This window comes from Cottoperca gobio, chromosome 3 (assembly GCF_900634415.1).
Source record: "Cottoperca gobio chromosome 3, fCotGob3.1, whole genome shotgun sequence".
Classification (NCBI taxonomy): domain Eukaryota; kingdom Metazoa; phylum Chordata; class Actinopteri; order Perciformes; family Bovichtidae; genus Cottoperca; species Cottoperca gobio.
In genome coordinates, this window is record NC_041357.1 from 24,021,095 (window position 1) to 24,035,168 (window position 14,074).

Below are 14,074 nucleotides of genomic sequence, written 5' to 3' on the forward strand. Positions count from 1 at the left end.
TTAAGACTATCATGGCTTTCACATAAGTTATTATAAATTATATTATTGTTAAATATATATCAAAAATTGTGTTTTTATTTTCCTCTGTAGGAAGATGTAATAGAAGAGGAGTCCAATGATGGCAGCCAGCCTCCGAAGAGAAGGAGAGTCTGTTCAGGGGACAGCTCTCGAAGCTTCGACACCTCCAGTCAAGACCTTGGGTAGGTTGGCTTGATACTTGGCATGTAACAATAAATTGGCATTGCAAGGGTTTTTTAAGCAGTGCTGGTAACTTAAGGGCTCTCAATGCATTGTTGTTATCATATACTTTACAATGTGTAATGTATTTGTAACAACTCGTATGTTTCATATGATCCAATAGTACATACATTTCTTGGACAACGATACAATATTTACTGATATCACAAAGTATTCCACGATACAATTTAGATTAGATTTAATTCGGGGTCTTGCGATCAATATGAGAAGATATTTTTATCAATTCACAAAAAATAAATTATTAATGTAATTTGACAATTTATTACTGGGCTCTTCCAGGCTTTTAAATTAAAAATTCTTTAAGAAAAAATGACATGGATGTTAAACATGATGTGCATCAATGTTTTCACTCTGCATCGGTATTGCTGGATCGTTGATTGATCGTTACACCCCCCCAATAACTTTAGTCCTCTTCTGTCTCATGTGTTCCCCTTTTACATACTTTAATTTTAAGATACAATTTCCTCATAGCTTTCTGTGTGATTTTTGGTAAATTAGCTATCCCAGCTGAGAACCCTCTGAAAGAAATACCAGTAAAGACCTATCTTTTTAAAGAGTTTTCCTCCTCAACCCCTCTTGTCCCTCCTCCCCTCTTCCAGCCCGACATATTTCCCAGCAGAGAACCTGACAGAGTACAAGTGGCCTTCAGATGACACAGGAGAGTATTACATGCTGCAGGAGCAGGTCAGCGAGTATCTGGGAGTCACATCCTTCAAAAGAAAGTACCCTGGTAAAACTGAAGCAAATATCTAAAGTGCTACTCTTTTCTCTCAAAAATACTATTGATTTTATACTATAATACTATTGATTAGAATTATACTTGTTCATTTACAAGTATTATTACAGGAATAACACAGTAACAATACAAGTATAGGCATTGAAAAAGGGTACACTGGCTTCCCTAGTATTTGCTTTGCATAGTTGTTTGTTATCATACTGCTGTAATGACACTTCTTCACTCATGTTCGGGCCTGATGAAGAATGAAGCTGTTCCTCGAACAGTGATGTTGTTTCTGTTTCACACTGTAGATATGGAGAGAAGAGACTTGTGCCACAAAGAGAAGCTTTACCTGCGTGAACAGAACGTCATTACTGAAACACAGTGTACTCTGGGTAGGAACCACACATAACACCAGATTTAATTGTTTAACTCCTGAGTGCCTTGGTAGCCGAATGCTTACAGCGCATGCCATACAACCGGGTTTGATTCCGGCCTTGGGAACTTTGTTACATGTCATTCCCCTCTCTTCCCCATTTCTACACTGTCTTCGGTCAAATAAAGGTGAAAATCAAAATAATTGTTTGACTTCTCGTAACACAATGCAGTTGGAGTGCAAAGAGTCTGTAACATTATTTGTAAAATGTACTTTATTCATAACATTTGATCGTGCTTGATGTAGTCAAAGGGTATCATTTGTTTGTTCCAGGTCTGACAGCTCTGCGTAGTGACGAGGTGATAGATATGATGATAAAAGAGTATCCCATCAAACACTCAGAGTATTCAGTCATACTGCAGGAGAGAGAACGGCAGAGAATAGCTAAAGAGTACGCTGTAAGTATACAAACTAAAAAAGTTATCCCAGGGCTGATGATTACTGTGACATTTTATTTTACAGTATTGAATCACGAAAGTCCTCCATGTGTCCATATCCATATCTAACAGTCTTTGTCTGTCTTCCGTAGCAAATGCAGACGCAGAACCCTCAGAAAGTGGAGGCCAGCAAGGTTCCCGAGTACATTAAGAAGGCAGCTAAAAAAGCTGCAGAGTTCAACAGTAACTTCAACAGGGAGCGTATGGAAGAGAGGAGAGCTTACTTTGACCTCCAGACACATGTAAGTCCAACCTGGAAAAACTGATCATTTTGTCAACCGAGATTCTACAGGATGGGATTCAGAATTGGGATTTGTGTAACTTCAGAATCTTTGACATACATTTTTGTTTTTGTTGGTTGTTCTCTCAGATTATTCAGGTGCCCCAGGGCAGGTTCAAGGTGCTGGCTCCAGATCTGACAAGGACAGGGCCTTACCCTGTGGCTCTCATACCAGGACAGTTCCAAGAATACTACAAAAGGTACACACTTAGATAAAGGTTTTTGCCTCTTCTGGATTCTTCTGAGTGAAACTGTGTTTTCTGGATAGGTTGTCGGCCTGTATTATTTATTACTCTGCTGAATGTTTTGTTCATTGTGCGCACGACAGGTACTCTCCCAATGAGCTGCGATACTTGCCATTGAACACATCTCTGTTTGAGCCTCCGCTGGATCCAGAGCTCCCTGCGCTGGACTCAGAACCAGACTCAGATGATGCGGAGGATGGCAAGGGTGACAAAAAGAACAAGAACTCATCTGTAAGACATTAGGCTTTGTACAACTACTCTAGTAGCCTATCTGTGTCATGTCATCCATCCTGGATTAGTGGTACAGATGCTTTACCCTTGAGCCCGACGAAGGACGTTTCTGGCATTTAAATTTTTCATTTATTTTGGCACTGTTAATGCATATGGCATACATTTTGGTACGGGTGTGAGTTTTCTTTAGAATTTTAGAAAATTAAACCTCAGATTCTATTATAAGTCTATAATAAACTGTGTTACCAAAAATGCAAAAACTCACCAATAGTGTCACCATTGAAACCCATTAAAAGCACATTCTTTGATCCCATAGCCATTACATCATAAAATCATGCATTCTATTATATCAGCCTTTCAATCTAGAGCCCCGGCTTCAAATAAATTACTATTTCCACCAGATTGAGCCATTTTCAACTGTTATGTTTTATTTAAAAGATTTAACTCGGTGAAAGTTGTTAATAATATTAATATATAATGTTTTATCATCAGTTTAACTTTTTTAAAGTAAGGCACAAGGGTTAAAGATAGAAGTCTATTATACAACTAAACAAGCAACTAAATGATGGCTTCCAGGTCCCCATGTCAGAATCAATTACATTACATTTAATTTCGCTGACGTTTTTGTCCAAAGCGACTTCCAAGAAGAGCAAACAATCATGAGGATACAACTCCGGACAGCAAGAATCTTGCAAGTACATCAGCTTCAAATAGGGGAAATCCTTTAAGTGCAGAACACTAGCTTCAAATAAGACAAAGAAAAGTGCAACACACAGAAACAATAGGATACAAATTCAACTATTAGCTACAAATAAGCCAAACCAATATAAGTGCAATACATTGTTGATTTATACATCACTCTTAACCCCCTTGTCCTTCACTCTTCCTCCCTCCTCTTCTGTTTCACCACAGGACAGTTCCTCAGGCAACACATCAGATGTGGAGAGCCAGGAGGGAGGAGGTAGACCGGGCCACAAGTCCAAGGCCAAAGACAGGACATCCACGCCGGGCAAAGACGGCAGCCAGCGCCATTCTGCCTCCCACAAAGCCACCCCAGGGTACAAGGTAGAGGACAAAAGCACCTGACTTCTTCTCCAACAACAGCAGCAGCACTTTTCTACCCCCTCCTCCTCTTTCTACCACCACTTCCTCCCTCCATCCATCCCGCCACCTCTACCTAGCTTTCTTCACTTTGTTCTCCGGCTTCTACAGTTTGTCAGCTTTTCAGCTGGGACAACCTGACACACACACACACACACACACACACACACACACACACACACACACACACACACACACACACACACACACACACACACACACACACACACACACACACACACACACACTCTGGGGGTCCTGTCTTCAGTTTTTGTTTTTATGATTGCCACGTGACTTTTTTTTCTCTTTGTACCAGACTGTGAGCAATAAGAACATTTTAAAAGAAACAGTGCACTTGTTTCTTTTTCACTGCACTTTTTGGGTTTTTCAGTGAAGACAAACTAACTTTTAAAAGTTGTTCCTTTTGATTGTCTTCAATATACCTCTTGTCTGTCCTCAAAAAAAAAAAAAGATACTTCCTAGACAAGTAAGTGGATTTTTTGGCTGCTAGTTTCCCTCTTTCTTTTTTAAAAAGAAAAGTCTTTTTGTTACTCTGATATATAAAGTATAAACCACATAGAAATCGTGGTTGCTTTTAAAAAAAGTTGTTGATGTTAACACTAGAGAATTTTAACATTTATATCTGAAGTGTAGATTGCACTTAACCCTAATGTTTTAAGTGTGTATTGGTAATATGCTTTGTTTATACTCTATGTGTTGCACTGTTAATCTGTTAAAAAGCATCAGACAGTTGTTTGACATGAGGTTTATCTGTCCTTATAATGTCATCTTGGAGAGATGAGGACATGCTGACATTGTTCACACTGTTGCTGAGCTGAGCTAGAAGTAGTCTGTTGTCTGTCTGGACAAGCCCCACACCAGCTGACCTTTAACACCATGGCATCATGGCATGTCTTTGGTTCTGATTTTAAATAAATGCCTTGAATTTAATATTCAAAGGACTGTTAATGGGAAAAATAGTATTATGTTAGTGTACCACTTGTTTCCTACAACCCATTGTGCTCCTGTGCACATTGGTTTATGTTTCATTTTTCCAATCCTCAACCTTGCAGAAGAACATTTCCAAAACCTAAAATATGCTGGTATGTTACCATTAATGAGAGTAGGACAGTCCAGTTGAGTTCAGCTCAGCTTTGTGGTGTGGGCATGGTCCTTCTTTTTAGTGTCTATTTAAAACCGTTTCAGTGTGTTTAAGTTTGACTTGACCTTTTATTCATCAAATCATTTTGAATATGTATTTTAGCCCACAAACATGGCATGGCATGTTGGTAGCCAGAATATATTAGATCTAGTCAGTAACATAATGTCCGTGTACTGTATCAATTCGTGATAAGTACAAACGGACCGAGAGATGAAATGGCTTTCAGGCTTTTCTATATTTGAAAAAAAAAAAAAAAGTCCTATACAGAAGTCAAGTATTATCCATAATTCTGTAGCGCTGGTAAATCGGCAAAAGTAAAAATGCCTGTAAAGCTCAAATGTACCAGTCTCCTTTTCAGTGGTAGCTTTTTCATCTATTTTTTTCCCCTTTTTCAGGAAATCCCAGTAGATGAACGGTTTACTGATTTCTAAATTACTTTTATGTCTCCACAAAAGGCACCACATGTGACAGCAAATCCTTGAGTCAGTGTTGCATGCCGCTAGCTGATTAATTTATGTTCAGGTTAATGATTCCAGGAAATGAATCACTCTGAAAGCTGCACAGTCTTTCTGTGGCTTATACACAGATGAGATATTATGGAGATAAAACATATATGAGTCTACCTGAGAATGTGCTGGACTGATACTCAGAGAGTTTAGAAAGTTTTGTTATTCTATATGTCAGACACATTGCAAGAGGGAATGATATTGATGAGTGCCTGGTTATCATTACGAGTTGCAAGGTTGAGTAGAGTTCAGTCTCACACACATAGTTAACAGGTTAGCATTACCTTATCACTTATTTACATAACAGAAATCGCAATAAAAGTAAAGACATGATGTTTAAGTCATACGATCCACTGATCTAAAGTCTGTGTGGTCCGCCAGTATGAAGTTCCCACGTAACTGTGTCTCAGTATGTATGCCTCTGTGTCTGAATTATACGTAATGTTTAGAGCTATATGACTCCATAGTATACGAGATTATATAAAAGCAAACATGCCTGAAAGTGAGTTCTCTGAGAGTGTTTTTCTTTTATGTGCATAAAATACAGCATTTCTTGTGTTGACCTAATTTAGAATAAAACAGGTTTGAACCTTATGAACTGCTCATGTTCAATTTTTTTGTGTGGATGTTTCCACTGAAGAGATATTTTGACTGTGAAGGCATCAAGTAGAATCATTGGACTCAACAACATGTTGGCTGGACACTGCTTGTAATGTAAGCATTTCATGTGCACAATAGCAATAGGGGCGTTCCTTTCACCAATGATTTCCCTTATGCAGCGAGGCCATAGGTATGAACTGTTGAATTTTAAAATTTAAATATTGATAGAGTATATATTTTCATATATGCATACTGAGTATGTATGAAAATGTACACAAGGTGCTGTGTCCAGCTCTACCTTTTTTTCTTATTTCCCTTTCTTGCTGCTGTCTGTCTATTAGATTAGTTCTCTGCTGTGTTTCTAGTCGTGGATATTAATCATTACCAAAACCATGTCCTTTACTGACCCATAGTTTTGTACCTATGTCTGTTTACTCACTGCTCACTTCCTGTCAGGGGACATTTTAATGAAGGAGTTAATTTTGTAAAACAGATTTAGTTAATTTTGGGGATACTACTGTGTCTAAGGACTGCCGAAAAACAAACTGACCTAAGCACATACATTTTTATACACTTAAATTGCACAGATAACTTGTTGAAGGGAGACTTGAAGGGAAACCTTGACCCAATTTCCCCACATTTTTGTGTCTACGTGACTAATAGGGAAAACAATGGTCCAGACCAAACATTGCTCCAGTATTCAGCGAGAACACTGCAGCCGGCAGCTTGGTTGAAAAATACCAATTTCCCTTTAAGTTAAAGCTGTTGCAGTCCAACTGTAATACTATCTTCCATGTTTTCATTATGTAGCTTCATGTATAGCTGTTAACGTTTTAGAAGTGTTACATGTTTCCCTGCTCACCTGTGTAACATCCTGAATTAAATGTCCCCAAGACTCCTTATATTTCCTCTCTGACCCCTGTTAAACTGAAAGGTACATTGCATAGAAGGCAATTGAAAGATCTTTAAAGTCAATGTGCTACCACTTGACTACAGTGACAATAAAGCTGCTGTAGATCACAGATGCAACATGCATACAAGAGAAGAGGGTCAGTAAGATACGAGTACGCCTTTCTTGTATTTGTACCCTGAGATGTATTTTAATGTCCTGGTGTGATACTCTTGTGAATAATTCTGTTGAGTGCTCTGAGGCCCAGTAACCTGGGGATGCTCTTTGCCACAAAGACACACAAAAACTACAAAGAACTACATCGGTAACATTCAAAACCATCAAACTTAGTTGGATGGCAGCTTTGTTACCAGGTGATGTGATTTGTGTTCAGGTGATTCATGTATTGTGTGCCCAAAAGTAGAAAAAGATTTTGTTAGTCAAGATCTTTTTTTTCTTTTCTCCAGGCATTAAACATTTGTTGAATTACTATATTGTCCGTGACTACAGGATACACATGGTTTTTATAGCATTATTCTGCCCTTGCAGCCTAAGGTCATTCCCAATGCTATATGTGGCATTTGCCAGAAGGGTAAAGAGGCCAACAAGAGGGGCAAACCAGAGGCTCTCATTCACTGCTCCCAATGTGATAACAGCGGTAAGTTCACACTGTTAATTTTAAAGGACAGTTCCCTGTTTTTATATATATTATTTTTTATATATACAACATTAGCACAAGTGTATTTGTTTTTGTGTAAATGAGCCTCTTTAGAATAAAATGATTAACAGCAGAAATCATAAGTCCCTCTGACATCAGTGGTACATAAGATTAACAGAGGATTGAAGAGATTATCATTGACTCATCTCTTGTCACCAGTGAAATGTTCAGTTGTCCATTGTACCACCAGTCAACTTCATTTCATTGTGCATAAGCAATTTTTAAACTTTCAGGCAAGTGTTTATACTGCCTTGTTTATATTCTGTGAGTGTTTACATTTAGACGGTTAAACTTGTGTAGTTAAAAGTAATTTGTATATAAGTCACTTCAAATGATTTACACTGTGTCTGCGATTACAAAGACATTAGTGGTTCAAAAGAATGTCTGTAAAGTTATTCATCTGAAGGCTGTATCAAACATGTTGGCACATTTAGTGTTTATTTATATATTCACCAGGCAGTTACAACAACATGCCTGTTAACATTATTTCTGTATTTGTGTCTTGTGTTGTTGTCTCACCTGCTTCCTTTTGTTTGTCTGTGCGTATGCCTCTTTGTATTCATTTCTGTGTGGCTTCTCTGTATGCATGTTGGCTTCTGTGCATGTGTATACTCATTAGGCCACCCCTCCTGCTTGGACATGAGCAAGGACCTGGTGGGGGTGATCCAGACGTACCGCTGGCAGTGTATGGAGTGTAAGACGTGCACCGTGTGTCAGCAGCCCCACCATGAGGACGAGATGATGTTCTGTGACAAATGTGACCGAGGATACCACACGTTCTGCGTAGGCATGGACTCCATACCTACCGGTGAGTGGATGAACACACGCACACGCACACACACACACACACACTGTAGTTCAGTTTTAATCTGCAAGTGTCATGACAGCTGGCGGAAATAAATTCTTTCTTCTATTTTTCACAACTTATTTTCTGTTTAGTTTAGGTTAATGACCTGGATTATTACACAACCGCTTGATGGTTGATTTGAACGATAGGCTTGATTGCCATTTCCCTCAGGGACTGGACAAACAGACATTTGCTTTTTTTTTTTTAAATGTGGAGTTGTATTTTTGTTTGTCTTTTTTAGTAATGAATGAATTCTCTCTGTCTCCTCAGGTCTTTGGGTATGTGAGGTTTGCGACAAAGATTTCACCACACCCAAGAAGAAGGGAGGAGCCAAAACACCTAAGAAGTCCAAGTCAGCTCAAAAATGATCGACAGCGACATTAACCACAATACCTTGACCAAATTAATAATTTCAAAATTCTAAAATTTGGACAATACCATGACCAAAATTTACACAAATGCACATTATGTCATTTGTTTCATCATTTGCAGAATCTATAAATAAAAAAACATCAGATCACTGTGATCTTATAATAAACAAAAGTGTAGCCCTCCTACCAAATACAAATGATCCACACGAGCGAACACAAGATCTTAACCTGCTGTTAGTCTTTATTGATTGACAGGTCTGTAAATATAAAGGCTGACACTAGAAAACAAACCTATTATTTGATTTATACTCCGTTTAGAAACACAGAAGTCTTACTTTCCATCTCCAAATTAAACTTTAAACAATGTGTGTGATTATTCCCTTAAATGTACATGCTCAATAAATACCCAGATTAGACATTAACTTTAGCAACTCTGTTCAGTAATGGTATAGATTGAGTGAACTCCAGACGTCATACATATTTAATAATCAAATCCATCCAAATGTACCACTCTGCTAACCACTAACAGTCAGTGCATTCCTACTTCATTAAACTGATTAATCTTGTGGTTTCTGTCTCCCAACATTTCTGCATTGGGAAATTTGTTTCAGGTGAACAAATGGTGCTTTTCATGCGGTACTACTGAACCAATCAAAAGCTCAGTGATGTAATTCTTTTTACTTTCAAACAACATTTTTGTATGGTTTTGTATTTTTGTATTTTTTTTTGTTTAATTAACATTTATTTAACGAGGCAGGCCAGTAAAGAGCAATCTTATTTAAACAAAGTATTGTCTGTAATGACATGGTGCTAGTGAATCTGTGTAAGGAAATGTAATAGACACTGTCTGTGGTAGACTTCATGGCTGCAGTAAGTATTTATGTGAGTCTTGATTACTAAAACCAAGTGCTCACTTTACATGTATTGATTTAGTTTTCAACCATCCACTCAATAATAATTATTATATTACAAAAATGTAACCACTCACTGTAATTACATTGAAGTTATACATCCATCAACTATGATTAGTCAACTGATATTTTTGCAGTCGGCTTGAAAGATCTTTCTTATTTTTTGAAATTATTTTCTCTATTTTGTATTGTCCCTCAGTAGGCAGGTTGTTTAAGAAACATTTGTTGCTAATAATGTCATAGTCACTGAATTCTGAAGTGTTTTAAAAAAATAAAAACTACTTAAAAAGACTTGTGTTCATCCCTTACATATTGTGTACCGTCTTTAATTGAATCCCAGTTTTGATACCAAAAAGCAAAACAATGTTTAGTGCACTGAGTACTGCGTATGCATTACAAATATACATTTTAAAGTCATTTTTATTCCTACATTTTATTTATTGGATACAGCTTTAAAACTGTATCATATACGCAGCCCAACCATGAAACACAGTTAATAGGTATCCACTAATTTCACAATATTTTATCTAATTTCTTAACACCAGGAACTAAAGGCATTCATATGATAAATAACACAATAGAATTGATACAAAACAAAAAATCTAATATTATTTATGAATCAAATTTATAAATTGGTATCTGTTTTTGATAGTGACATGAGAGATAATCTGGATACTTATAACACTGGTCTCACTCAGATTAAATACAGTATTGTCTGTGGCTCCTGCTCTACATCAAACAGCCTGAGGGGGCGCTGTCGTTCAGATTGCATGTGAACACGCGAATGACATGACAGTAAAAGAAGAGGCTGCCATATTGCAGTGATACAGCGAGTTTACCGGACTGAATCTTGAACACATAAAAATGCTTTCTTCTCTTACGCTTCAAGACCCTGGGAAGATGAGAGATTACCATTATGCTGGTCCAGTAGAGCACCGGTTCTCACCATACTCTTTCAACGGAGGGTGAGTGTGACTTTTCAACTGCTAGCTGGTTAGCCTGCTAGCTAACGTTTACATCCAACTGCAATATGCTAACTAGCTAACCATCTTAGCAAACGATATGAAACTAAACAAAGGTGAAGTTGATGAAAAGTGTGTGACTAGAACATAGTTTGCGTCTACAACAGATAAAATAAAGATAAGATAAGTATATTTGAAAGGGTAAGATCAGCTAATATGACAGTTTCATTTTCGAAACGGTAGCTTCTGTTAGCAAGGGACAACAGTAACGTACATTTTCCTCTTCAGTGAGGTAGTTTTTAAGATGAATTAACTAGCCTGTGTTGTGTTTTTGTTTATTTTCAGAACCGTACTAGCTGTTGCTGGGGAAGACTTCGCCATTGTAGCCTCAGACACCAGGCTGAGTGAAGGATACTCAATCCACAGCCGGGACTCACCAAAATGCTACAAGCTGTAAGTTTGCATTGTCACTTGTCCTGCAGTGTAAACTAATGAAAGATCGGCAGTATTAAGACACCAGCTTAAATTTAAATCTAAAATTCCCCTTTACCTTCTACTTTTATTATCCAGTGTAAATTCATAAAAATCCATTATCAGTTAAATTTCGAGTGAAACAACTGAAGTCACTGCAGCGCTGCTCTGATAATCTTTTAACTCAACTTTATTTATTTATATATATTCATACAAACATGCAGCCCAAGGTACAACAATAAAATGTTAAAAATACACAAAAGTCAAAAGAATAAAATACAAATAAACACCAGTGATAGAAAACATAATGTCAAAACCAATTATTAAATCTAAATAACCAAGGCTCTAATATTACTCCAAATAAAAGCCATATTAAAGAGATAGATCTTTAATTTTAAATGCTAAGAGAGCTTGCCATTTAATTTGCAGTAAAACAGAAGGCTCTCTCATCGGTGCTTTTATGGGACACTTTTAAGATGGGGAGTGTAGTAGGTTCCTGCTTGGTGCCCCTCAGCTTAGCACCAGTTGGTATCTGGAGCTGTAATATATTGGCATTGCTACATGAATTGTGGCCATTTGAACAATATGTTACTCTTGACTGTTACTAATTGTTCTGCTTCTCCTGCCCCTCACAGGACAGACACAACCGTCATTGGCTGCAGTGGTTTCCATGGCGACTGCCTGACTCTGACTAAAATCATTGATGCCAGACTAAAGGTGGGCCAGTGCTAGTTTTTTAGTTTCACTCTCTTTAGTCTCATCCTAAAATTATCAAATTCTGCTGACTCTGCTTACTGTCCTGTCTCTGCTTGCATACCAGCGTTGTTGTAGTGGAGTCTATGACAGAGATAATAAGGAAAAAGGTTCTGCCCACACACTCACACCATGCCACAAAAGGTAATTAATGGATACGTTTCGATCCTACTTTGATCTTCTTTAGGTCAGAATTCTGACTGAAACATAGCCATTAATAAACTTTTGTGGCATGGAGTAAGTGTGCAGGTGTTACCTTTTTTCCTTATTGACGCTGTTTTCTGATAGCCTTGCATCTATGTGATGTGTATAATTACTCTTCAGTCCAAGACAGAGTTGCCATGATGCCTTATTCTAATGTGTTTTTGTTTTTAATATCTATCTCTAATGGTGTTCACCACAGTAAACTAAGAGTATGTCGTCCTTTTTACCTGTCTTTAAGTTTTGATTGTTTTGAGTTCTTCATCCTCACGAGACTTACAGAAGAGGTCACAGGTTACTTAATTGTTACTAACATGAACTATTGTTCCTTCCACCTCTCAGATGTACAAACATTCGAACAATAAGACAATGACCAGTGGCGCCATCGCAGCCATGTTGTCCACCATCCTGTACGGCAGGAGGTTCTTCCCCTACTACGTCTACAACATCATCGGAGGACTGGATGAACAAGGTCAGTACTTAAATGCTGTCGACATTAAGATGAGTGAATGTATTGTTTTCAAATACATATGCATTGGATTGTGTAAGTAAATACATTTAAAAAGCTTGTTGTCATTGTATCGCTCAGCAGGTTTGTTATTTTTGTTGGAAATTGTGTGAAGCTTCACTATGTTCTTTGTAATAACCTTAAAATATATATTTCATGTTTTTGTAATTTAGGTAAGGGAGCAGTGTACAGTTTTGATCCGGTGGGCTCCTACCAGAGAGACACCTACAAGGCCGGAGGATCAGCAAGTGCCATGCTACAGCCACTTCTGGACAACCAGGTAAATAACACACACTCTTGTTTCCCTGATTAGTTCATCAGGTATGCAGACTCTGTACAAGGTGCATTCATGTCTGTCTCTCTTTCCAACACGTCTCTCCACAGATTGGTTTCAAGAACATGGAGGGTGTGCAGCAAGTTCCTCTGACTAAGGAAAAGGCAGTTCAGCTGGTCAAAGATGTTTTCATTTCGGCCGCAGAGAGAGATGTCTACACCGGAGATGCCCTTCGAGTCTGCATCATCACTAAGGAAGGCATCAAAGAAGAGACTGTTCCACTGAGGAAGGATTGAGGAGGGATATGTTCCTCTTCCTCTGCTTTTCTCTTTGGTCTGTTCTTTCCACATTCTCCTGTTGGTTTTTGGCCCCTTTACAACAAGTTTCTTAAAATCGGAGTGTTGATCCAGAATTTGCTTCAAGTGGCCTCTTAGGTCGGGCTTAATCTGGAGGAGAGGATTTTCCATTTTTTTATATCCACTCACAATTTACATTGTTCAAAATGGACACTTTTCTCCTGCTTTCCACAGTTATCCCCTTCAGTTTCTGTTATCATTACATCATTTGTATTTGTTTTAGCTGATTCTAGATCAGCATTCCTGTTCTGAGACTCAAGGAACTCTCCACTCGATCCGTCTAGACTCTCCCTCTGTTTGGATTCTGCATTATGTTTTGGAAGGATACATACTCTGCTGTTCTTTTTACATTCTTAATAAATGTAAAGAATTAAAAAATAGGGTCTTGTTCATTGCATGTCTTTCACACATGAACACTCCATCTTGGGTAGCTTAATGTTGTCTCATTAAAAATGTGATGTATTACTACTTCCTCCTGAAAGACATTCATCTTTGTTCAGGAAAACATTTCGTAAGTCTTTATACAACAGAAGCAACACACTGACCTGTTATACTATAAATGTATTCATCAGGTGGACAGTTTTATTTTACATTGGTGTGACTGATGGACAGTATACACACCAGTGATCTGACGTTTTGTGCAAAGACTTTAAAGTTCTTGAAAACTACAAGTGTCTCAGATGATTTCAATATTTTAGCTCAATTTGTTTCTGCATAATAGGAAATTAATACAATCATTCTGAAACTTTAGAGTTTATCAAGTAAGTAAACTAAGTCCTGCCAGACTTGCATAACACTTGAGCTTCCTACATGAGATTAGTGCAGTTACTTCATTTTTT

General features: G+C 37.8%; 2 protein-coding genes across 2 annotated transcripts in view; both read left to right on the forward strand.

Annotated features, from left to right (window-relative positions):
* phf10 (PHD finger protein 10) overlaps positions 1-10,018 on the forward strand; it is a 10,932-nt gene extending 914 nt beyond the window's left edge. The window contains exons 2-12 of the mRNA XM_029456183.1: positions 91-200; positions 858-988; positions 1,288-1,371; positions 1,686-1,810; positions 1,942-2,091; positions 2,220-2,329; positions 2,458-2,605; positions 3,518-3,670; positions 7,413-7,521; positions 8,201-8,389; positions 8,699-10,018. Of these exons, the coding sequence (XP_029312043.1) occupies positions 91-200; positions 858-988; positions 1,288-1,371; positions 1,686-1,810; positions 1,942-2,091; positions 2,220-2,329; positions 2,458-2,605; positions 3,518-3,670; positions 7,413-7,521; positions 8,201-8,389; positions 8,699-8,796 (1,407 nt within the window). The 3' untranslated portion in view covers positions 8,797-10,018. The remainder of the gene's footprint in view (positions 1-90; positions 201-857; positions 989-1,287; positions 1,372-1,685; positions 1,811-1,941; positions 2,092-2,219; positions 2,330-2,457; positions 2,606-3,517; positions 3,671-7,412; positions 7,522-8,200; positions 8,390-8,698) is intronic.
* A 448-nt stretch (positions 10,019-10,466) lies between these two features.
* psmb1 (proteasome 20S subunit beta 1) lies at positions 10,467-13,615 on the forward strand. Its single transcript, XM_029460301.1, has 6 exons — positions 10,467-10,675; positions 11,018-11,125; positions 11,779-11,860; positions 12,440-12,569; positions 12,779-12,885; positions 12,990-13,615. Exons 1-6 carry the CDS (start codon positions 10,575-10,577, stop codon positions 13,173-13,175), a joined length of 714 nt encoding a protein of 237 aa, XP_029316161.1. The 5' UTR covers positions 10,467-10,574; the 3' UTR covers positions 13,176-13,615.
* Positions 13,616-14,074: the final 459 nt, after the last annotated feature.